The sequence below is a fragment of the Mauremys reevesii genome, linkage group 24, assembly GCF_016161935.1.
Source record: "Mauremys reevesii isolate NIE-2019 linkage group 24, ASM1616193v1, whole genome shotgun sequence".
Lineage (NCBI taxonomy): Eukaryota > Metazoa > Chordata > Testudines > Geoemydidae > Mauremys > Mauremys reevesii.
This window is the reverse complement of record NC_052646.1, coordinates 9830147-9854146: the sequence shown is the minus strand read 5'-3', so window position 1 is coordinate 9854146 and position 24000 is coordinate 9830147. Positions and strand designations below refer to the sequence as shown.

General features: G+C 53.7%; 1 protein-coding gene across 6 annotated transcripts in view; it reads left to right on the top strand.

Moving 5' to 3' along the window:
• Nucleotides 1-23334, top strand: part of LOC120390424 (Fc receptor-like protein 2) — a 28716-nt gene extending 5382 nt beyond the window's left edge. For 4 of the 6 annotated variants that reach the window (XM_039513100.1, XM_039513098.1, XM_039513096.1 and 1 more), the window contains 10 exons: nucleotides 4795-5079; nucleotides 7139-7426; nucleotides 12593-12880; nucleotides 13272-13574; nucleotides 14514-14624; nucleotides 15055-15082; nucleotides 16889-16986; nucleotides 17815-17883; nucleotides 22647-22678; nucleotides 23005-23334. In XM_039513100.1, the coding sequence (XP_039369034.1) occupies nucleotides 4795-5079; nucleotides 7139-7426; nucleotides 12593-12880; nucleotides 13272-13574; nucleotides 14514-14624; nucleotides 15055-15082; nucleotides 16889-16986; nucleotides 17815-17883; nucleotides 22647-22678; nucleotides 23005-23151 (1649 nt within the window). In that variant the 3' untranslated portion in view covers nucleotides 23152-23334. Of the gene's footprint in view, nucleotides 1-4794; nucleotides 5080-7138; nucleotides 7427-12592; nucleotides 12881-13271; nucleotides 13575-14513; nucleotides 14625-15054; nucleotides 15083-16888; nucleotides 16987-17814; nucleotides 17884-22646; nucleotides 22679-22784 lie in introns of all 6 variants that reach the window. The other 2 variants (XM_039513097.1, XM_039513101.1) reach the window with 2 other exon arrangements.
• Nucleotides 23335-24000: the final 666 nt, after the last annotated feature.

Below are 24000 nucleotides of genomic sequence, written 5' to 3'. Positions count from 1 at the left end.
TTATGTCAGAGACCCCTGCGTATGGCATTAGTTAGTGAGGGCTCATTAAAAAGCGCAGACTCAACCAGTTAATCTGCAGTTTGGCATATTAAAGAATAGCAGGAGAAACACAATCTTTGAAATGAAATCCCCCCACTGACCCCGGTAACCCTGGCATAGGGGAGAGCCCTTTCCACCCAGCTGCTCTGGGCATTGGGTCACACTTCTGGATTCAGCAGCTTATTGGTAGGTTCTGTCAACTCTGCTTCATGCTGTGCCCATGGTGTGGGGGGAGGAGGGGAGAGAGTCTTTCCTACATGGAGGTTTAGCAAAGCTCTGAGGTCCACATGTGGTCACTGGTTATATCCCCTCTTATTTCTATCTGGCCCTGGTAAACAGGCACTCAGATGTCAGCTCTCCGTTTTTCAGCTGCTTCCATCAGTATCCAGCAGATGGTGCTGGGACATGACAAATTTCTTGGATGCTCCTATGCAGTGTTGTAGCCTTGTCGGCTCCAGGATATTAGAGAGACAAGTAGCGTCTGTGTGTGTGTAGGGGGGAGATCATTGCTTTTATTGTACCAACTTCTGCTGGTGAGAGAGACAAGCTTTTGGGCCACACAGAGCTCTTTTCCAGGGCTGGGAGTGTCACAGCAGATTGTTTAGTATTGGAAGCAGGGGCGGCTCTAGACCCCAGCGTGCCAAGCAGGCGCGTGGGGCGGCCGTTTCCCGGGGGGGCGGCATTTGGCTCCGGTGGAGCTCCCGCCGGCATGCCTGCGGCAGGTCCACCGGAGCCCGAGACGAGCGGACCTGCCACAGGCATGACTGCGGCGGGTCCCCGCGGCTCCGGTTGAGCTCCCGCAGGCATGACTGCGGCAGGTCCGCTCGTCCCGGGCTCCGGTGGACCTGCCGCAGGCATGCCGGCAGGAGCTCAACCGGAGCCGTGGGAAGAGGGGACCCGCCGCGGGACCGGGGAAGACCCGCCGCGGGACCGGGGAAGGGCGGCGCAGCGCTCCGCGCTGCTTGGGGCAGCCTACTTTCTAGAGCCGCCCCTGATTGGAAGTTAACACATTTCAAGGGGAAGTGGCCAGTTAACACCCCTCCAGTCATAGGGGAGAGGAAACTGTAGCAGGGGAGGCTAGGGGGTTGTAGATTCTTGTAATAAGCCATAAATCCAGTGTCTCTATCCGTCCATGATTTTTAGTGTCTAGCAAAGTTCTGAACTGAAGTTCCCAGGCTCATCTTTTGAAGGTGTTGTGCAGGTTTCCTTTGAGGACAAGGACTGAGAAGTCAGATATGCAGCGATCGTTCTGTGAAAAGTGTTCGCTCACAAGTGACAGGGTTGTTTTTTTTTCTTCTGTCATGTTTCTGTGTGAGTTCATTTGAGAGCGTAGTGCAGGGGTGGGGAACCTACGTCCCGTGGGCTGGATCTGGCCCACTGCTTAATTTCATCTGGTCTGCAGCAAGTCTCCACGCCATGGGCCGGAAGCCCTGAGCCTCAGTGCTCCCCCCTCACCCCAACACACAGAGCTCCTGGAAGCAGCCAGCATGTCCCTGTGGCCTCTAGGTGAAGGGGAGATCAAGGAAGCTCCGTGTGCTGCCCCTATCCCCAGCGCCGGTTCTACAGCTCCCATTGGCTGGGAACTGCAGGCGGGGGGCAGGGGCGGAGCCTGCAGGCAGTGCGCAGAGCCGCCTGGCCATGCCTCTGCTTATGGGCTGGACATGCCAGCTGCTTCTGGGAGCAGTGAGGAGACAGGGCAGGCAGGGAGCCCTGCCTTAGCCCTGCTGCGCCACCGACTGGGAGCCACTTGAGGTAAGTGCTGCATGGCTGGAGCCTGCACCCCGAACTTCCTGCCCCAGCTCTGAGCCCCCTCCCACACCCAAGCTCCTTCCCAGAGCCACCACCCTGAACATCCTCCCACACCCAACCCCCCTGCCCCAGCCCTGAGCCACCGCCTGCACTCCATACCCCTCGTTCCCAGCCCCACCTCAGAGCCCGCACCCCCAGATGGAGCCCTCCCCCAGCCCAGAGCCCCCTCCCACACCCTGAATCCCTCATTTGTAGCCCCATCCCGGAGCCTAGGGGAAGCCCCAAGCCTCCATGCTCCCCCGCGGGTCTGTGTGTGGCCCATGATTGATTTTTGTCTGTGGGTCAATGGTCCCTGATAGAAAAAAGGTTCCCCAGTCCGGTGTAGTGATTGTCTCATTTTACCCACATAGTTGTTATTGGGGCATTCAATGCGCTGGATGAGGTACACCACATGTTGGGATAGGCACGTGTAGGACCCATGGATCTTGACAGGTATGTTGTGGGGGGCGTGGATCATTGTAGCAGTGGAGCTTTGTCTGCAGGTTTTGCACCTGTTGTTCTGGCTGAGTCTGGTGCCGCTTTGGGTTGGTGGGTCCTGGCCTGTGGGCAGCTGAAAGACTCTAGAAAGAACTCTTTCCTGAACCTCCTCATCCAGCCTTCAAATAATTCCCCAGCCTCTTCAAGCTCATCAGAAGCCAGCTCCCCACAGACCAGGACCCACCAACTCAACCCTGTGACACTCCGAGGGCTTGTCTACACATAAACTGCTACTGTGACACAGCAGCATCGTTGCACCTGCAAGGCTGTAGCGCCAATTTAAGTTGCTACCTACACCAACAGACGGGGTTCTTCCATCGGCATAGGTAATCCGTCTCCCTGGGAGACGGTAGCTAGAATGCTCCCGTTGGCCTAGCCTTGTCTACACCGGGGATTAGGTTGGCTTAACTGCGTTGCTCAGTGGGATGGATTTTTCACACTCCCGAGTGACACAGTTATACCGACCTAATTTCTTAGTGTAGACTAGGCCTGGGGACCTTCCCCAGACCTGAAGAAGAGTTCTGTGTGTGCACGAAAGCTTGTCTGTCTCACCAACAGAAGTCGAGCCAATAAGAGATATTACCTCCCCCACCTTGTCTCTTCGATGCTCCTGTTAGTCCGAAGGTTTAATTCATTCCAGGGATTGTATTTCAGTATTAGCCTGGACTATGAACTGGGCTCCCCCCTTTTACATGCTTATATCTCTTAACATTCCTGCCTCTTGCTTGTGCTACACGATAGCTGTCACTTCTAGAGCGCAGCAACCAATTAGAAAGGAAACAAACAACCTCTTATAGTTCTCTAAATCAATGGACACGGGCCAGACATTCTTTGATTGTGTCTAATACCTTTCACATCACATTTTCCAGGGCTTCGTGGGACATGAGACATTGCATCAGAGGAACAAGACAGATTATTCACACAGAGATAAATCAGGCAAACGAATGTGCAGTGGGGCTGGAGGTGATGGCAGGTTGTTTGGATTTCTTGGGGAAACAAGGGGTTTACCCTATTTGATCTTCAGTTTTCTGGGTCTCCCAGCCCTCTGGCTCTGGTTGGTTTAACTCCTACAGCTTCCATCCTCCTCCCTGCCCTTGGTTCACACATAGGAGACACAGGGCACTCTGCACGGGAAAAGGGACAGTTATTCCTGTCAATCGCCTGGCAGGATGTTTCCTTAGCTAGACTAAAAGAGATGGGAATCTTAGCCACAAGTGAATGATGGGAGTCTTTGGTTTGGCTGGAAGATTCTTTATAAAAGATCAGAGCGTCCTTTCCTGGGAACTGTGTATGTTAATGTTAGTCTAATTAATGCTCCCAAGACAAGATGTCCCATCTGTTGGGATGGGGCTCCTGACTCTCTCTGAGGGGAAGCTAAGGGTTTGGAATATGCATAAGGGTGAGTGGTGACAATCTTACTTCCTGCAGATGGAAGGGCAGAGAATCAGTGGCAGATTAGTCACTGGGCCAATGTGGGGCGGCGGGGGCTGGAAAAATGGGTGCCCGCATTCCCTGACCCATTCCCCCCACTTGCCCAGTGCTCCTGACGGGGAGCAGGAGAAGCCTCTGCACCCCAACCCCACTCCCTGGCAGGAGCGCCGGGGGAATGTGAAGGGGGACTTCAGGCGGAAGGAGTGGGGAGGGGCCCCATTTGTTCTGGTCCAGGGTTCCACAACCCCCTAATCCACCTCTGGAAAGAAGGAGCAAGAGCCGTAGCTGCTAACAACGTATGTTTGAGAAATATTTTAATATCTGTATGTCTACATGGAGCAAAGCAAGTGAGGTTGGATAATACAATGAAAGACAATGATAATAATACTTAATAATGGCCTCACAAATGATCATCTGGCACCTGCTACCTCCCTCCCTCAGGGGGCCTCAGAAGACAGAGACCAAAACATGCATTCAAACGCAGGCAACTTTACTTATTAAATACCAGGAGCCACTAAATAAATATCAAAGTGGGCTCCGAAATCCTGCCCTCCTCACCTCCGAAACCAGCCCCCGCAAATCTCAGACAGCTGACAGGGAGAGAGAACACCCTGGGGTCCTGCTCTGGCATGACCTCCCCGTCCATCTGCACCGAGTCCTGGCCCTGCCTCCCCTTGCCCAGCATTGCAGGATCAGCAGTTCCATCTCTGGAGCTCCCAGCTGCCATAATGGGAGATAAAGCAGCAGAAGGTCCCTCCAAGGAGGCCCTTTCTGATGTGCTCAGAGGCTTTAAACACCAGCAGGAAGTCAATGATGGGCTGTTACAGGGGATCAGGACTCCAAATGAGAGTGAAATGTTCTCTCGCAGGGAAACAGGTTAATTGTGATGGGAGATTTTAGGGGTGGGGAGCAGAGATTGGGAATGGGGCAGGGGATAGATCCCTGTCTGTCTGTCAGCCTGAAATGCACTAGCTTCCAAAGCCCACCCTGGGCTCTGGTGCTGAACACTGATGGTGACCAAGTCTGATCTCCTTCTAGAGTTGTTTTCGACTCCGGTGCTGAGGGCAGCAGGCTCGGGTGACCCCATAGAAGGAAGCCCAGTGACCCTGAGTTGTGTCACACAGCTCAACCCCCAGAAATCGGACACACTGCTTCAGAGATTCTTCTATATAGACAACAGGGCCTTGGGAGAACCTAGGAGCTCCCCTGACTACCACATTCCAGTGGCAGGGCTACAAGACTCAGGATCTTACTATTGCTATGTGCAGACGGTGACCTCAAGTGTTCGGAAACGGAGTCCCGAGTTAAAGATTGCTGTTAAACGTGAGTATCTGGGGCAGGGATGCTGGGAGCAGGTTCTGAAGGTTCCCACCTACCTGGGATGGAAAGAAAACCACATGGAATCTATGCAGAGCTTCCTGTGGCTTCTGAGCCCACATGGGGCCAACCTGCCCCTGCCACAGTCCAGTGAATTTGCAGGCTGAAATCCGAGGTGCAGGGAAGACCCTGATAAATTCCATGGTGCAAAATAGAGCGGCAGACCCTGGGAGACAGGAACGGCGGCTGGAGTTGAATCAGCTCTGCTTGCAAAGGGCCAAAAGAGCACAGCACGTCAGCTCGTGGGAGAACCTGACCAGGGTGGGGGATGCTGGGGGCTGGATACAATGAAATCTTGGCAGAGAACTTGATGCCAAAGCAAAGGCTTGGAGGCCTCAGGGAGAAGGGCCAGTTGACATTGTCTTGGATTGTTCTGATTTGCTACTTTAACCCAGTTGAGGGGATAGGTGGGACTAGGGTGACCAGTGTCCTGATTTTATAGGGACAGTCCCGATTTTGGGGACTGACCCAGATAAAGGGCCTGGTTTGCTCCCGTTGGAGTCAATGGAAAAATTCCCCTTGCTACAGTGAGAGCAGGATCACAGCAGAGCCTAGACTGACTGATGGTGCAAAGGGGATCTCGGCACGTTTTTGGCAGGCAGATTAACCCTCATGTGTTAGGGCTGAAGCCGATTTGACCATCAGTGACAAGGCTGGGTCCTGTGGTGAGGGCAGATTATCCCCCAGCTGCAGGTTCTGACTGTGACGGGATCCCTGGGGTACAGCCTGGGACTGTGGGACCACTGAGCCCTCTAACTCTCCAGCCTGGGCTGTCTTTCACAATGCTTTGCTAGTGACAAGCAGCAAACCCCTCCAGGTGCTGTGCTCACTCAGCACAACAGCATGTGGAGCCTCCCACCGAGCTAAATTGCATGAATGTCCCAGAGCCACTGGGATTATTTAGTCTGCAGAAGAGAAGAGTGAGGGGGGATTTGATAGCAGCCTTCAACTACCTGAAAGGGCAGCAAAGAATCCTGTGGCACCTTATAGATTAACAGACGTTAGGATTCTTTGCTGCTTCTACAGAACCAGACTAACACGGCTACCCCTCTGATACCTGAAAGGGGGTTCCAAAGAGGATGGAGCTCGGCTGTTCTCAGTGGTGGCAGATGACAGAACAAGGAGCAATGGTCTCAAGTTGCAGTGGGGGAGGTCTAGGCTGGATATTAGAAAACACTATTTCCCTAGGAGAGTGGTGAAGCACTGGACTGGGTTACCTAGGGAGGTGGTGGAATCGCCATCCTCAGGGCCGGCTCCAGGCACCAGCCCAGCAAGCAGGTGCTTGAGGCGGCCAAGGGGAAGGGGCAGCAAGTCGGGCTCTTCGGCAGCAATTCGGTGGCAGGTCCCTCAGTCCCTCTCGGAGGGAAGGACCTGCCACCGAATTGCCGCTGAAGAAGAAAGCAGTGCGGTGGAGCTGCCGCAGATTGCGATTGAGGCTTTTTTTTTTCTCTCTTCAGCTGCTTGAGGCGGCAAAAAACCTGGAGCCAGCCCTGGCCATCCTTAGAGGTTTTTAAGGCCTGGCTTCACAAAGCTCTGGCTGGGATGATTTAGTTGGTGTTGGTCCTGCTTTGAGCAGGGGTTGGACTAGATACCTCCTGAGATCTCTTCCAACCCTAATATTCTATGATTCTATGAATCACACAGAGAAAGGCAGCAGCCAAATCCCGCCAGCTCCCAGCCTTGTACCTCAGGAACATACCGCCTTGCACTGCTCAAGATGAGCAGTGCGAATTTATTAACTGATTCACCACTTCATCAATGGAAAGTGGACATACACTAGCCTTTGCAGACCTGAGCAGATTTACCACACACTTCATGTGGGCCCATGATCCGTAGTGTTGTGGGCCTCGGCCCTGCATTCTGTCCCCTCCTCAAATCAATGCTCTACACCCAGGACCACTACCCTTACCTGGGGGCAGAAGTGCTGATCTGTCTGGGTGGCACCGAGCCCATCCCTTGGGTCACCGCAGCACGTCCTGCCCTCCTTTGTCCCCCTCTCCCACAGGAATCCCGGTGTCCCAAGTCTCCCTGGAGGTCCAGCCCCTCGGGGGGCAGGTGACGGAAGGGGAGTGGCTGATGCTGAACTGCTCTGTGTCTATGGGCACGGGGCCAATCACCTTCTCCTGGCACCGGGAGGGCTCCAGACAGGCTCTGAGAACAGAGACTCAGAGCTCTCAGAGGATGGTCTATGAGATGCCTGCAGCCACGGAGACCGACACAGGGGAGTATTACTGCATGGCCTCCAATGGCAACGTCCCAGCACCGAGCCCAAGGGTGAAAGTTGCCGTGAAGGGTGAGCCAGGTCCCAGCTGAGTGATGTGGTGACAGAGGCTTTACCCCGCCCCGGGTGGGCATGAGAGACTCTCCCTAGCCATAAGGTCAGCAGGGGGGCATTGGGGGGATACTCTTGCTGGCTTGGGCCTGCTGAGAGGGGCGAGGCCCATGGCTGTAGCAGCTGGAAGCCCCAGGGAGGGACGTGGCCTCCGCACGGGGCTGTGAATGGAGCTGGTTGAAATGCTTTTGTCAAACTCCCCCACAGGGCAGAGAGGCCTGTCACACACATCCCGGGGGGTACCATTGCCGACTGCCAGCCTCCCCACCCTGCAGAGATGCGGCATGTCACACTGCACCCTCGGGTGGGCTGCTGGCAACCCGGAGAACCAAGGATTGGGCTCTACATGTACGAGCCTCTCCTGCCTGAGTCGAAAGGCCCAGCTCGGCTGCCACGGCTGTAGCAGGCTCAGCCACCACTAGGCTTGGCTCAGACACCACTAGAGGGGGCAGAGCGCCAAGCTGGTGGGTGTGGGGTACGCTTGTGCACAACCCCCTGCCTCAACCTGCAGCCCCCTCCAACAACCTGAACCCCTCATCCCCAGCCCCATCCCAGAGCCCGCACCCCCATATGGAGCCCTCACCCTTTCCTGCACCCCACCCCCCTGCCCCAACCCAGAGCCCCCTCCCACTCTCTGAACCCCTCTGCCCACCCCCTAGCCTGGAGCCCCCTCCTGCACCCCAAACCCCTCATAGAATCATAGAATCATAGATTATCAGGGTTGGAAGGGACCTCAGGAGGTCATCTAGTCCAACATCCTGCTAAAAGCAAGACCAATCCCCAACTAAATCATCCCAGCCAGGGCTTTGTCAAGCCTGACCTTAAAAACCTCTAAGGAAGGAGATTCCACCACCTCCCTAGGTAACCCATTCCAGTGCTTCACCACCCTCCTAGTGAAATAGTGTTTCCTAACATCCAACCTAAACCTCCCCCACTGCAACTTGAGACCATTGCTTCTTGTTCTGTCACCTGCTACCACTAAGAACAGTCTAGATCCATCCTCTTTGGAACTCCCTTTCAGGTAGTTGAAAGCAGCTATCAAATCCCCCCTCATTCTTCTCTTCTATAGGCTATGGCTACACTTACTTCAAGCGCCGCTGCGCGCAGCTGCCCGCAGCCGCTGGCCAGCGCTAAGCGTAGTCAGCGCTCAGCGCTGAAAAACTCCCCAGCGCTGTCCGCAGCTCCAGCTCCTGGGAATATGACAGACAGCGCTGGCGCCAGCGCCCAGCGCTGGGGCTTTGATTACACTGGCGCTTAGCTGCGCTGCAGCGCTGCAGAGGCAGAGGGTGTGTTTCTGCCTGCACTGCTGCAGCGCTGCAAATTTGTAAGTGTAGCCAAGCCCTCAGACTAAATAATCCCAGTTCCTTCAGCGTCTCCTCATAAATCATGTGCTCCTGCCCCCTAATCATTTTTGTTGCCCTCTGCTGGACTCTTTCCAATTTTTCCACATACTTCTTGTAGTGTAGTCAGGGGCGGCTCTAGACCCCAGCGCGCCAAGCAGGCGCTTGGGGCGGCCGTTTCCCGGGGGGGCGGCATTTGGCTCCGGTGGAGCTCCCGCCGGCATGCCTGCGGCAGGTCCACCGGAGCCCGGAATGAGCGGACCTGCCGCAGGCATGACTGCGGCGGGTCCCGTCTTCCCGCGGCTCCGGTTGAGCTCCCGCAGGCATGACTGCGGCAGGTCCGCTCGTCCCGGGCTCCGGTGGACCTGCCGCAGGCACGTCGGCAGGAGCTCACCCGGAGCCGCGGGAAGAGGGGACCCGCCGCGGGACCGGGGAAGGGCGGCGCAGCGCTCCGCGCTGCTTGGGGCAGCGTGATCTCTAGAGCCGCCCCTGAGTGTAGTGCCCAAAACTGGACACAGTTCTCCAGATGGGGCCTCACCAGTGCTGAGTAGAGGGGAATGATCACATCCCTCGATCTGCTGGCAATGCCCCTACTTATACAGCCCAAAATGCCGTTAGCCTTCTTGGCAACAAGGGCACACTGTTGACTCATATCCAGCTTCTCGTCCACTGTAACCCCTAGGCCCTATTCTGCAGAACTAGCCACTCAGTCCCTAGTCTGTAGCAGTGCATGGGATTCTTCTGTCCTAAGTGCAGGACTCTGCACTTGTCCTTGTTGACCCTCATCAGGTTTCTTTTGGCCCAATCCTCTTATTTGTCTAGGTCCCTCTGTATCTATCCCTACCCTCCAGCATATCTACCACTCCTCTCAGTTTAGTGTCATCTGCAAACTTGCTGAGGGTGCAGTCCACGCCATCCTCCAGATCATTAATGAAGATATTGAACAAAACCAGCCCTAGGACTGACCCTTGGGGTACTCCGCTTGACACCGGCTGCCAACTAGACATGGAGCCGTTGATCACTACCCGTTGAGCCCGATTATCTAGCCAGCTTTCTATCCACCTTATAGTCCATTCATCCAATCCATACTTCTTTAACTTTCTGGCAAGAATACTGTGAGAGACTGTATGAAAAGTTTTGCTAAAGTCAAGATATATCACATCCACCGCTTTCCCCATATCCATAGAGCTGGTTATCTCATCATAGAAGGCAATCAGGTTGGTCAGGCATGACTTGCCCTTGGTGAATCCATGTTGACTGTTCCTGATCACTTTCCTCTCCTCCAAGTGCTTCAAAATGGTTTCTTTGAGGACCTGCTTCATGATTTTTCCAAGGACTGAGGTGAGGCTGACTGGCCTGTAGTTCCCTGGATCCTCCTTCTTCCCTTTTTTAAAGATGGGCACTACATTAGTCTTTTTCCAGTCATCCGGGATCTCCCCCCAATCACCATGAGTTTTCAAAGATAATGGGCAATGGCTCTGCAGTCACATCTGCCAACTCCTTTAGCACCCTCGGATGCAGCGCATCCGGCCCCATGGACTTGTGCTCATCCGGCCTTTCTAAATAGTCCTGAACTACTTCTTTCTCCACAGAGGGCTGGTCACCTCCTCCCCATACTGTGTTGCCCAGTGCAGCAGTCTCGGAGCTGACCTTGTCCGTGAAGACCGAAGCAAAAAAAGCATTGAGTACTTCAGATTTTTCCACATCCTCTGTCACTAGATTGCCTCCCTCATTCAGTAAGGGGCCCACACTTTCCTTGACCACTTTCTTGTTACTAACATACCTGTAGAAACCCTTCTTGTTACTCTTAACATCCCTTTGTCCAATCTTCCACTTCTTCTAAGCTTCTTTTCTGTGTTTAAGATCAGCAAGGATTTCACTGTTAAGCCAAGCTGGTCACCTGCCATATTTACTATTCTTTCTACACATCGGGATGGTTTGTTCCTGCAGCCTCAATGAGGATTCTTTCCTGGACTCCTTTCCCCCTCATGTTATTCTCCCAGGGGATCCTGCCTGAAGAAGTCAAAGTCTGCTTTTCTGAAGTCCAGGGTCCATATTCTGCTGCTCTCCTTTCTTCCTTTTATCGGGATCCTGAACTCGACCATCTCATGGTCACTGCCTCCCAGATTCCCATCTACTTTTGCTTCCCCTACTAATTCTTCCCTGTTTGTGAGCAGCAGGTCAAGAAGAGCTCTGCCCCTAGTTGGTTCCTCCAGCACTTGCACCAGGAAATTGTCCCCTACACTTTCCAAAAGTTTCCTGGATTGTCTGTGCACCGCTGTATTGCTCTCCCAGCAGATATCCGGCTGATTGAAGTCCCCCATGAGAACCAGGGCCTGTGATCCAGTAACTTCTGTTAGTTGCATGAAGAAAGCCTCGTCCACCTCATCCCCCGGTCTGGTGGTCTATAGCAGACTCCCACCACAACATCACCCTTGTTGCTCACATTTCTAAACTTAATCCAGAGACTCTCAGGTTTTTCTGCAGTTTCATACCGGAGCTCTGAGCAGTCATACTGCTCTCTTACATACAATGCAACTCCCCCACCTTTTCTGCCCTGCTTGTCCTTCCTGAACAGTTTATATCCATCCATGACACTACTCCAGTCATGTGAGTTATCCCACCAAGTCTCTGTTATTCCAGTCACATCATAATTCCTTGACTGTGCTGGGACTTCCAGTTCTCTCTGCTTGTGTATAGGCACTTAAGATAACTCGCTGATCGTCCTGCTTTCTCAGTATGAGGCAGGAGTCCTTCCCTCTTGCACTCTCCTGCTCGTGCTTCCTTCTGGTATCCCATTTCCCCACTTACCTCAGGGCTTTGGTCTCCTTCCCCCGGTGAACCCTCCTCACTAGGTTAGCCAGCTTGCTTGCGAAGATGCTCTTCCCTCTCTTCGTTAGGTGGAGCCCGTCTCTTCCTAGCAATCCTTCCTCTTGGAACACCATCCCATGGTCAAAGAATCCAAAGCCTTCTCTCTGACACCACCTGCATAGCCATTCGTTGACTTCCACGATTCGATGTTCTGTACCCAGGCCTTTTCCTTCCACGGGGAGGATGGACAAGAACACCACTTGCGCCTCAAACTCCTTTATCCTTCTTCCCAGAGCCACCTAGTCTCATCCCCAGCTCCACCCCAGATCCCGCATCCCCATATGGAGCCCTCACCCCCTCCTGCACCCCAATCCCCTGCCCCAACCCAGAGCCTCCTCCCACACCCTGAATCCCTCAGCCCAACCCCCCTGTCTGGAATCCCTTCCTGCACCCCAAACCCTTCTTCCCTAGCCCCACCCCAGAGCCTGCACCCCCAGATGGAGCCCTCACCCCCTCCTACACCCCAACACCCTAAGCCAGCCCAGTGAAAGTGAGTGAGGGTGGGGGAGAGCGAGCCACCAAGGGAGGGGGAATGTAGTGAGTGAGGGGCAGAACTTCAGGGAAGGGCCAGGGGGTGTGGCCTCAGGGAAGGGGCGGGGCTAGGGGGTTCAGTTTTGTGTGATTAGAAAGTTGGCTACCCTAGAGCAGCCTGCTGCCTTAGTGACACAAGGGGTAAATGGGCTGAAGCGCCAGGTTCAGAACATGATGGTCCTTCCCTTCGAATGACCTGATATCTGTACAGGGCAGTGCCAAGGAGCCCAGCCAGGGCCCTGGCCCACGGCGCTGGGCACTACACAGACACAGAGCCAGGAGATGCTCTCGCCCAGAGAGCTCCTAATCCTAGTGAATTCCCCGCCCCTCTTCTCAGATCCCTGGGGTAGAGGCTGAGCCTTGACCTGCCCTGATTCTCTGTCAGTTCCAGTGTCCCCGCCTCAGCTGACCGTCAGCACAGCCGGCGCCTGGGCCGCCATCGGGGACGTGGTGGAGATCCGGTGCGAGTCGCCCCGCGGCTCATCCCCCATCCTCTATCGGTTTCATCACGAGGGAGCCGCTCTGGGGAGCAGGACGGTCAGTTCCCGAGGGCCAGGATCCCTTGCTCTGAATGTGACATCTGAGCGGGATTCTGGGACCTACTCCTGTGAGGCTGATAATGGCATGGCCAGCGGCCCCCAGCACAGCGATCCCTTCCACCTCTCCGTGCTTGGTATGCCGGCTCCACGCGCTTTCTCGGGGGTGGGGGGGCAGGATCTGTGCCTGTAGATCGGGGTGATGGTGGGACTAGCTGCGGTGGTGCCTGTGGGAAGCCGGACATCACAGCATCCTGCCTCCCACATGTAGGGGCTCCTCCATGCTCTGCCCCTGGTGCTTCTGTGTGGTGGGCAGGATGGACCCCACGCTGCTCGCTGGGCTGCGGGACTCTGCCTTCGATCCCTGCATTGTGGTAAGGGAGCCCCCTTGGGTGAACAAGGTCCAGACATCGCTGCCTCCTGAGCCTGTTCTCTCTTGCATGGCCCAGCTGGGGTTACCCCTTTCTGGTGTGTCTGTATCTCTCCACCCCCAGCCCTGCTCTCAGGCCGTCTCCCTTGTGTTTGCAGTGCCTGTGTCCGGGGCCACCATCGCCGCAGATCGCATGGGGCCAGAGGTCATGGCTGGAGAAAGCCTGAATCTCAGCTGCTCGGTGGAGTCCGGCACCACCCCCTTGTTCAAGTGGCTTCACAACGCCCAGGAGCTGGCTGCAGCCTCGGGGCTCGACCCACCCACGGCTGTGGGGAATACACTGCATTTCGGGTCTGTGCAGCTGGGCCATGGAGGGAATTACCAGTGCATTGCCAGCAACCAGCTCAGCCCTCAAAGAGTCTTCCAGGCCCCCAGCGAGATCCTGGCCATCACCGTGATAGGTACCTGCAGGGCTTGGCTCAGGGACAGGGGAGGGAGAGGCCAGGCTGGGATCTAGACTCAGGTCCAGTTCACATTCAGGTTCAGAATTCAGATTCCAGACCCTGTTGGGATGGAATGTCCATGAGTAACCCCCTGGTGAGTGTCCCCCAGAGGAGCTGGGTCCAGTACAGCCCCTGCTAGAGAGGCTTGGCTCAAGCTGTAGCAGCTCCTGCTCTCAGCTCTGGAGGTCCCCAGACCAACCCCTGGTGTGTCGGCCAAGATGGTGGCCCTCACAATGACACCAAAACCAGATGGGCTTGCCTTGTGCAGCTTTGGACACAGGCTGCGAAACTCTCACAAGCCGTTCCCATGAGATTCCAGCCATGCTGGAATGGAAGCTGGGCTTGGATCTGACCCAGAACCAAAGCTACAGAGGCAGAGATTAAAATCTGAGCCTCCTGCACCTTAATCCTTACCCAGAAATCGAAGAGCTCTGATTGCTGGTGGTGGCCCTGTTCTCTCTTTTGATCCTTACAATAGTGACCAGAACAGAGCTCCTCATTGCTAGACCCCAAAGAGCAGATCAGGGTCACTGGCCCCATGCTCTAGTTCAAATGGGAATTATTTTGGGGAGGTTCAAGGGCCTGTGCTGTACAAGAAGTCAGACTTGATCACAGAGGCCCCATCTGGTTTTGAAATCTATGATTTATATAGATGGGGAAACTGAGGCACAGAGCAGGGACAGGACCTGCCCAAGGCCACACAATGAATCAGAGGCAGAACCGAAGAGAACTCAAGTGCCCTGGCTCCTGGTCTGAGGCCTGACCCACTGGACTGGGCCCTGCACCCTGTGGTCACTGGCAGAGGTGTGGTTCAACAGGCTCAGTTGGTTTCTGTCGGGAAGTCTCTTCTCCAGAAGCACTGTGTTTATCTGGGCATATTCCCTTTGTCTTCTCCAGAGCACGCGAGCCCCCTGGTGGTTGTGCCTGTGACTGTCTCCATCCTGTTCTTGTTCCTGATGGGTGTCACTGCGGCTCTGGTGTTCTACTTCAAGTGCTGGAAGAAAACAGGTGCGTGGCTCCTTCCACGGCGTGCGGCTATCACAATCCATTGGGTGCTCGGAAACTCACGGCCGTTTCCGAGTGTCTCTGGGAGTCTCGGCCATGCCACTGCTCCTGGGGAAAGGGAGCTTGAAATGGTCGGAGCCAGGGCAGATTCCAACGTCCTGCCAAATTCACACCATGAATTCTAGACCTTTGTCCCCATGCTTGTTCTGCTGTAATTTAGCCCTTTGGCCAACCCCATCCCACAGCTTTAGCCCTGGAGGCTCCTGAATGGGAAAAGGCTGATCCCTTCGGTCACATTTGGTGTCTCGTCTCCTGTAATGAGTCACCCAGGCCCCCTCCCTTGCATTCACTCCTCCTGAGAGCAAGCAGGACCTGGTGGCCAAGGTGACACGTCTGGAGAGATTAATGCACCTTTTTCTCACTTGCTTTGCAGAAGGAATGGTTTTCAATGCCCCGGGGAGGTGAGTCGGGCACATGTTGGGGTGGGGGCAGGGAAAAAGACGAGTCCAGGGTTGCTTTGATTTAAATGGGTCGTGATTTAATCATTATGTGACCCGTTGGTTTCAGCTCTTGGCTCTCCTGGCTGCTTCCCCTCCGTTCTATCTGGGCTCTCTGGAGCTGACTCTATATAGCACGTCCATTGCCTTGCACCTTGTGCGTCATTGTAAAGTGCCATCACATCAGAGCAGCAGCGTTTTACAGCCACACGGTGCTGGTGCAGAAGGACACACAAGAGACAGGGCAGCAGAGAAAGGCAAACATGGTACCTACCTTTAAAAGTGGGAACAAAGAGAACCTGGGGAATTATAAACCTATCAGCCTGACTTCGATACCTGCAAAGATACTGGAACAAATGATTAAACAACCAATCTGTAAGCACTTAGAAGACAAAAGGGTAACAAGTCATAGCCCACGTGGATTTGTCAAGAACAAGTCATGCCATACCAACCTAATTTCCTTCTTTGACAGAGTTCCTGGCCTAGTGGATACCCCCTCCACTAGGCCAGTAACTGTCAAAGAAGGAAATCGAACATAAGAACGGTCATACCGGGTCAGACCAATGTCCCATCTAGCCCAATATCCTGTCTTCTGACAATGGCCAATGCTAGGTGCTTCAGAGGGAATGAATAGAACAGGGCAATTATCGAGTGATCTACTCCCTGCTGTCCAGTCCCAGCTTCTGACAGTCAGAGGCTAGGGACATCCATAGCCTGGGGTTGCACCCCTGACCATCTTGGCCAACATAGGCACCGACTCTGTGGTGGTCCAGGGCTGGGGAATAACTAGGCAGTAGAACTCCTGAAAAGCACCTGGGGGTTGTAGAGGATCACAGTTTGAATGTCAACAGTGTGATGCCTTGCAAAAATGGCAAATGTCATTCCGGGAAGTGTTAACAGGAGTGCTTGCATGCAAGACACGGGAGGTAACTGTCCCATTCTACTCAGCGCTGGCGAGGCCTCAGCTGAAGTACTGTGGCCAATTTTGAGTGCCATGCTTTAAGAAAGATGTGGACAAATTGGAGAGAGTTCAGAGGACAGCAAGGATTCTATGATTATGTCTTGGAGTCAAAATATCTGGTTCCCCAAGAGCATATTGTTTGGAAACAACTCTTCTCTGCCTGTTCCGAGACAATCTGCACCTCTGGCTGAGCAGAGGCCAGCAGGCTGATGTCCATTCATCCATCCCCAGAGCCCCGTGGCACCCAGGAGAGGACCCCGTCCCAGAGAAAAGGGGCTACAGGATAGAATCCTAGAAGGAGAGGAGCCAAGAATGCCAATAGGCCTTTATTAAGGATGTGGTTCTACAAAGTTAGTTGGTGTTGGTCCTGCTTTGAGCAGGGGGTTGGACTAGATGACCTCCCGAGGTCTCTTCCAACTCTAATATTCTATGATTCTATGAAAGGGGCGTGGCTCAGTGGGTGGGGTTTGTTCAGGGTTTTGCCTGCCAGGAGGGGGTGGCCACAGAAGTCCAGGTGCATTTCTGACACTAGATTCACACAACAGTCACATTTAGTGAAGGGATGGAGAGGGCCCAGGACCCAAAAGCTGCAGGACCCCTCTCCCCCCCCCCGCCCCAACCCTTCCCCTGGAAATGTTCAGGGCTGAATTCTCATTACACTCAGCCCTGTCACCCCTGGCCCTGCCCTCAATGTGTACAAGCTCTGGCCCTCGGCATTTTCCTGCCTTCTCCATCTCGTGCCGGCTCTTGCTCTTTCTGGTCTATGTTTGCCCTGTTCTGCTGTGCTCACTGTGTCTTCCTATCCCCAGGCACACACAGCTCCCAGCCCAGCACGAACCCCCTGGCCAGAGGCTGCCTCCACCAGGGAGCTTGGGCCTCCATGCTGAGGAGCCATCTTACGGCAATGGTAAGGGGAAATAACCCGCGCTCAGGGGACATGACGCTACTGGAGGCCTGCGTGTGGCCGACACCAGAGAGAGGAGGCGGTGCCCCTGCCCCGAGGCGCGGGCTGGATCCCAAGGCTGTGGAGAGCTGCCCAGGCACTGTGGCTGTGCTGTTCTCTCTGTTGTTGTCTCTGAGAGGCACAGGTCAGACATGGCTCTGTGACGCTAGCCGCTGATCTGAGGGAGCCACGGTTAATACCGGTGTGTGGTTAATACCAGAGCCTTGTTGGCCTTGTCCACACTAGAGCAGGGTTCTCTGCCTTCCCCAGGCTGGGGTCTCCATTTCCATACAGGGACCCCTTGGAGCCCCCATCCCTCCCAGCTGGGACCCTGCCCCCTCCCTTCCAGTGAGCAGTGAGAACCCCAGCGCTAAAGAACTGAGCTGACCCCTTATATTGAGCCGGTTTGGGTGCAAACAGCTCAGTGTGCTCATGCTGGCCAGGCTGGGTCATGCTCTGAGTCTTTGCATGTCCCCACTAGTGCCATCCTTCCAATCGCAACACCGACTAAATACCTATCCCCCAATCCCTGGTGTGGGGCTGTGGTGGGAGGAGGGTTTGCGCCGTTTCAGGGAGCTGGCTCCACCCTGGCACTGAAAGGGTGCAGGTGGCAGTGGTCAGCGCTCAGCCCTGCTGTAGCCTGCTCGGATCCCAATGAAACGCGGCGAGTCGGCATGCTGCTGGGACGCCCTCCGGGAGTGGGAAGCAGGTATACTGCAGCAGCTGCAGGGAGAGCAGATGGTGCCTAGCGTGGGCACAAGGCCTAAGGGAGATATGGCTTTATTTTCACAGTGTGTCCCCTGGAGCCGGAGAGTGGAGACGTGGAGTATACGGTTGTCAACATCAAGAAAAGAAGTGGGGGTGAGTGGAACAGGACAGTGTCCTGCCTCAAGAGCAGGGGCAGCTCTAGGCACCAGCAAAGCAAGCAGGTGCTTGGGGCAGCCCATTTGCAGGAGCGGCAGCTGGCAGGGATCCAGCCTGGGAGCTGAGAACCGACAGGGGGCCCAGGGAGCTGTAGTTCCTTGGTTAGCTCCCTGCCTATAGAGCCAGCCCTGGAGCAGAGAAAGAACTACATTTCCCAGCATTCCCTTGGCCGCTATCAACAGGAAAGGGAGGGGGAGGGAGTATGGTAGCTGAAACATCATGCTGCAGCCTGCTGTTAATGGAGAGCTCACTGCTAGAGCAGGGTGGCACTGTGAATGGAGAACAAGTGTGCCCAAGGAGTAGAAGGCTTTGGCCCAGATATCCCCTTCAGAAGACATCCCCAGACTGGATTAGGGATACTGGTGGGACCTCACCTTGCAGCCCCCAAAGAAGGAATTGGGTGGACTCAATGGACAGTGCCCCTCTCTATCTGAAGCCTGGCAAGGGAGGTATGTGTATCCCACTAGAATTTAAAATGAAAAGTAAGGGAGGGGAGGCTCTGGACCTGGGCAGCGTTAGATACAGTACCAGGCACGTAGGAGGATTTCCACTTCTGAGCCATGGAAGCAGAAATTGACTTTTCCTTTCCAGATTTAGCTAAAATTCAGAAAGGGAATCTAGCATCTGCCTTCCAGATTTGAACACCTCAAAATTCAGGAGTGCTCAAGCTCAGTTTGGGCAGCTGTTACTTCATTTCTCCCAAATCAAATATACAGATCCACTGTAATTTGCTGTAGAAAAAGTAGGATAAAATTGAGCAAGAAATGCTTCCCAGTGGTTTTTAGGACTGGAACTGCTATTTTCAACAGCCATTGCCTTTTTTTTTAAGTTTTATTTGTTTGAAAGGAAGACAGTGAAATTGCATTGGCAAATTCCCCATAGAAAGAAAGAGTGGAACAAAAGAATAATAAAGGCATCTCAACTTTTCCTCATTTATGTAGGATAGTCTTATAATATGCATCCAGATATCCTCCAATCACACAAGCTGAAAATTGTTCCACTTTACTGCAGTTCTGTAACCATATGGGAACCAATCCTGTCTGTGTTCTGTGCACATCCAAAATTCCTGCTGAATGACCTGCCCTGGGAGCAAGTTTCAAGTGACCCAGGGCTGGGGAGGAAGGAGGGTGCAGATGGTGGGTGGGGAGAGCCCAGGCCTGGGGCGGCAGGGGGTGGGGGGCACTGGGGGGGGGGACGGGGGGAGCCCAGAGCTGGGGCAGAAAGGGGTATGGGGGTGGGGGGGGGAGAGCCCAGGGCTAGGATGGCAGGGGGTGCGGGGAGGGGGGGGCCCAGGGCTGGGGCAGCAGGGAGGTGCAGGGGGGAGCCCAGGGCTGGGGTGGGGACAGGCAAAAAATGTTTTGCTTGGGGTGGCAAAAAACCTAGAGCCGGCCCTGCTCAAGAGGCAACGAAGGATTTAATAGAGATGTAGGGGATGAGACAGGCAGATGAAGCTGATGTTTTGCTCACTTGCTTTCAGCAGTGGCTCCAGGCACCAGTGCTCCAAGCGCGTGCCTGGGGCGGCAAGCCATGGGGGGCGCCCTGCCGGTCCCTGCGAGGGCAGCAGTCAGGCAGCCTTTGGTGGCTTGCCTGCGGGAGGTCCACCGGTCCTGCGGATTCGGTGGCAATTCAGCGGCGGGTACACCGAAGCCGCGAGACCGGGGACCTCCCGCAGACAAGCCGCCGAAGGCTGCCCAACTTCCGTGCTTGGGGCCGCAAAAAAGCTAGAGCCACCCCTGCTTGCTCTGCGACTCTGCAGGCCAATTAACTGGTCCCGTGCAGGCTTACAGGTGTGGTTTGTAAAGTGTAAAAAGCCTGAAGTGGCCGAGAACTGAAAAATGGACGGTAACAGCCTGTGAGTCGCAGTGATTTGACCCTGGTGAAATCCTGAAGAACAAAGAGCTCTCGCTCCTGCTTGTAGCTGTTTCCATGGCCTCACTCTGACTCAACAGACACTCCAGGCTTCAGAGTGACAGAAACAATCCTGGAAGCTGGTTGTATAGATTGTGCCACTGATTTCTGTCTGTGTGTGCACAGGGGCAGAGTGAACACAGCAGGTGATCAGCAGGGATGTGTTTCTTGAGGGAGGAATTCCCTCCACACATGGCTTGGGCAGCCCAAGTCACATTTACAGCCTAACAGGCGACACAGGATGTATTTCACCCGTACACATCACTCCTCTCCACCCACCCTAGAAACACATCCCCTTGGGAGTAGTGCTTGCTGTGTAAATGGCACAGCCACAGGGCAGTGAGAGACAGGAAGTGGGGCAATACCACATCCGAGTCACTTAAAGGGACACTGTCAACTTGAATTTTTTTAAATTGACTAATTTCAAACAATTCTGTTTTGGGGGAGAGCCCCCTTTAAACAGTGCATCCCGAGTTGAACGGAAGAGGGGTTCTGTGCTCCCCTGTTGATGTTAAAGGGGGTCTGCTCAGTTAGTCATTTTCTTCTGTAGTTGACTGATTGTTCAAGGAAATTACTGTTCGAGTAGCCCCAGTCATGGCTCATCAGTGCAGTTTGAACCTGAGACTTTTAGCAGTAAAAGCACGGGCCTCTACCATTTGACCTAAAAGAGTAAGTCCATAAGCTGGTAGCAGTAGTAGACTCTTGTCCTCTATGTGGAGCAGGCATTAGTGGGGAGGACACAGCCCATGTAGCCAGAGTGTCATACTGTCAAATGACAAAATAAACAAAAAAAATGGAAAAAAGTATTTTCTCTACACTGACTTCCTACAGGTTCAGTCATCTCAAGTGTTACTCATAACATCATAACTACAAAACCAGCAGATGAATGTGATTTGCAAGTTGAACGTGTCCCTTTAAACCAGCAGGAAATACTGTGCTGGGTGAATCTCATGGGTTGGAATTGGGATGCTTTTCTGGATCTCGTGGGTGCAAATTTCTCCTGAGGTTTCTGGCTCTCCTGGCATCCAGCTCTGGCCTGGAATACTGTGGGAATGGTGTTTCCCTTGGCATTTTGGCTCTTGTGTTGCCATTCCCCATCAGAGTCCAGAAGCACCGAGGCAAATGCAAACACAAGGAATAGAATCATAGGACTGGAAGGGACCTCGAGAGGTCATCTAGTCCAGTCCCCTGCACTCAAGGCAGGACTGAGTATAATCTAGACCATCCCTGACAGGTGTTTGTCCAACCTGCTCTTTAAAATCTCCAGTGATGGAGATTTCACAACCTCCCGGGGCAATTTATTCCAGTGCATAATCACCCTGACAGTTAGAAAGTTTTTCCTAATGTCCAGCCTAAACCTCCTTTGCTGCAATTTAAGCCCATTGCTTCTTGTCCTAGCCTCAGAGGTTGAGAAAAACAATTTTTCTCCCTCCTCCTTGTAACAACCTTTTACATACTTGAAAACTGTGATCATGTCCTCTCTCAGTCTTCTCTTTTCCAGACTAAACAAACCCAATTTTTTCAGTCTTCCCTCCTAGGTCATGTTTTCTAGACCTTTAATCATTTTTGTTGCTCTTCTCTGGAATCTCCAGTTTGTCCACATCTTTCCTGAAATGTGGTAGCCAGAACTGGACACAATACTCCAATTGAGGCCTAATCAGCGTGCAGTAGAGCAGAAGAATTACTTCTCGTGTCTTGCTTACAACACTCCTGCTAATACAGCCCAGAATGATGTTCACTTTTTTTGCAACAGCGTTACACTGTTGACTCATATTTAGCTTATGGTCCCCTATGACCCCCCAGATCCCTTTCTGCAGTCCTCCTTCCTAGGCAGTCATTTCCCATTTTGTATGTGTGCAACTGATCGTTCCTTCCTAAGTGGAGCACTTTGCATTTGTCCTTATTGAATTTCATCCTATTTACTTCAGACTATTTCTCCAATTTGTCCAGAGCATTTTAAATTTTAATCCTATCCTCCAAAGCACTTGCAACCCCTCCCAGCTTGGTATCATCCGCAAACTTTATAAGTGTCCTCTCTATGCCATTATCTAAATCAGGGGTCGGCAACCTTTCAGAAGTGATGTGCCAAGTCTTCATTTATTCACTCTAATTTAAGGTTTCGTGTGCCAGTAATACATTTTAACATTTTTAGAAGGTCTCTTTCTGTAAGTCTATAACTAAACTATTGTTGTATGTAAAGAAAATAAGGTTTTTAAAATGTTTAATAAGCTTCATTTAAAATGAAATTAAAATGCAGAGCCCACCCAGACTGGTGGCCGGGACCCGGGCGGCATGAGTGCCACTGAAAATCAGCTTGTGTGCCGCCTTCGGCATGAGTGCCATAGGTTGCCTACCCCTGATCTAAATCATTGATGAAGATACGGAACAGAACCAGACCCAGAACTGATCCCTGCTGGACCCCACTCATTATGCCCTTCCAGCATGACTGTGAACCACTGGATGGATGGGAAGGATGGGAAAAGTTACCTTGGCTTTTGAGACCCTTGAAAGCTTGCTCAGAACTTGGTTCCAGATGCAGGCGGTGGGCTGGCAGTGCAGGGCTCTGACCTCTTGAACAGATTCACCCTGATTAGCATTTATGTTGGTGGATGTAACTCCCCAGGCTGGGATCTGGCCAGTGGCAAAGCCCTGAGATCCTGAGCACCTCAGCTTTGTGTCTCACACCCATCCCACAGCTGGGGTTGGTCACTGAGGAGCTGGGCTGCTGGTGACGGGGGCTCAAGGGGTGAACATTAATGCCTAGTCCTGATCCCTTCCTGTTCTTCTTGCAGATAAACCCAAGGGAACTCCACCAAGGGACAACGTAAGTGCAACATCCCCCCTCTCCCAGTTCTGCTGCTCCCTCCCTGCTGCTCTCTGGCCTTTGTCTGCCCCTGTCCCCGCACTCACTGTCCACGTGCCCTCTCCAGGAGGAATATTATGTCAGCTACTCTGTGCTTCCGGACCCCAAGCCCACCTGGGAGTCAGCCGCAGGAGCGAGGGCTCCAGAAGGGAAATCCCTACCCGACAGTGACATTTATGAAAACGTTCCCCACCTGTGACCTGCGAGTGACTCCAGCCCATCCCCTGGCCCAGCCTGGGGGAGCCTGACTGCCTCATTAACCCTTCACTCCCCTGCTTGGCATGTAGGGCATGGAATGCAGCACATGCAGGCTGGGGCCATGGGGGACTTGTCCCTGGCTGGTGCCCTCTGCATTGGGACTGACAAGCCGGAGCAGAGATGGAGGCAAATGCTCTGGGTCTGCACAGCTGCTGCTGCCTAGTGAGGCGTCGTGAGCAGATGATTTGCTGAAGGGGCCCAGGCAGCAGCCCAGATCTCTGTTAATCCCTGTGATGGGTCTGTGCCTCTCCATCCCAGGGAGTTGCCGGCTTGGCTGTTGTGCATGGAGGATCTGGCCCAATGGGACTTGTGACAACTGGGCTAATTCGCCTTGCCACCAATAAAGGTTGGATTTGCTACATGGTTTGTCTTTGAGATTCTTTCATTTGCTTAAAATGGCTTTATGTACAGCCCTTGTCCCCGGGGACTGACTCGCAGGAAGTGCCCTCTGCCTGTCCTGCTCGCCTAGACCCCGTGCAAGGACATGCTGAATAGAAACTCATCCATGGCTTGATCCTGGAGAGAGCAGGGTCAGGGTAACACCCAGTGAGCAAGTCTGGTCACTAGGGAACCTGCAGCTGGGAGAGAGATTTTCCATCCTGCTTGGCTATAATGCTGGAATACAGCACTAGACCAGCGTCAGGCCTAGTCCCTATCCAATACCCTAGCAGGAAGCCTGCCTGGGGAATGGCTGTATCCACGATCACGCAACATGGAGCATGACCCAGTGGGTGTCTGACCGTGGCGCTGGAGGTGATTTGCACATTGCTTTTCTCCAGCACAAGGACACCAGGTGGCCAGAGATTGCTGGAATTTCCCAACCTTGTCTCTCTGGAGGGAACTTGGTTCAGGTCAGCTTTACAAAGGTGTTTTCAAAACTGTTTCTTTTCTTAGAACTGGAAAAGGAATGAAACACCAAAGTGCCCAGAGCAGCTGGAGAGAGAACACTGTCTCCCCTTTCATAGATTCCAAGGCCAGAAGGGACCATTGTGATCATCAGATTTGACCCCCTCTGTAACGTAGGA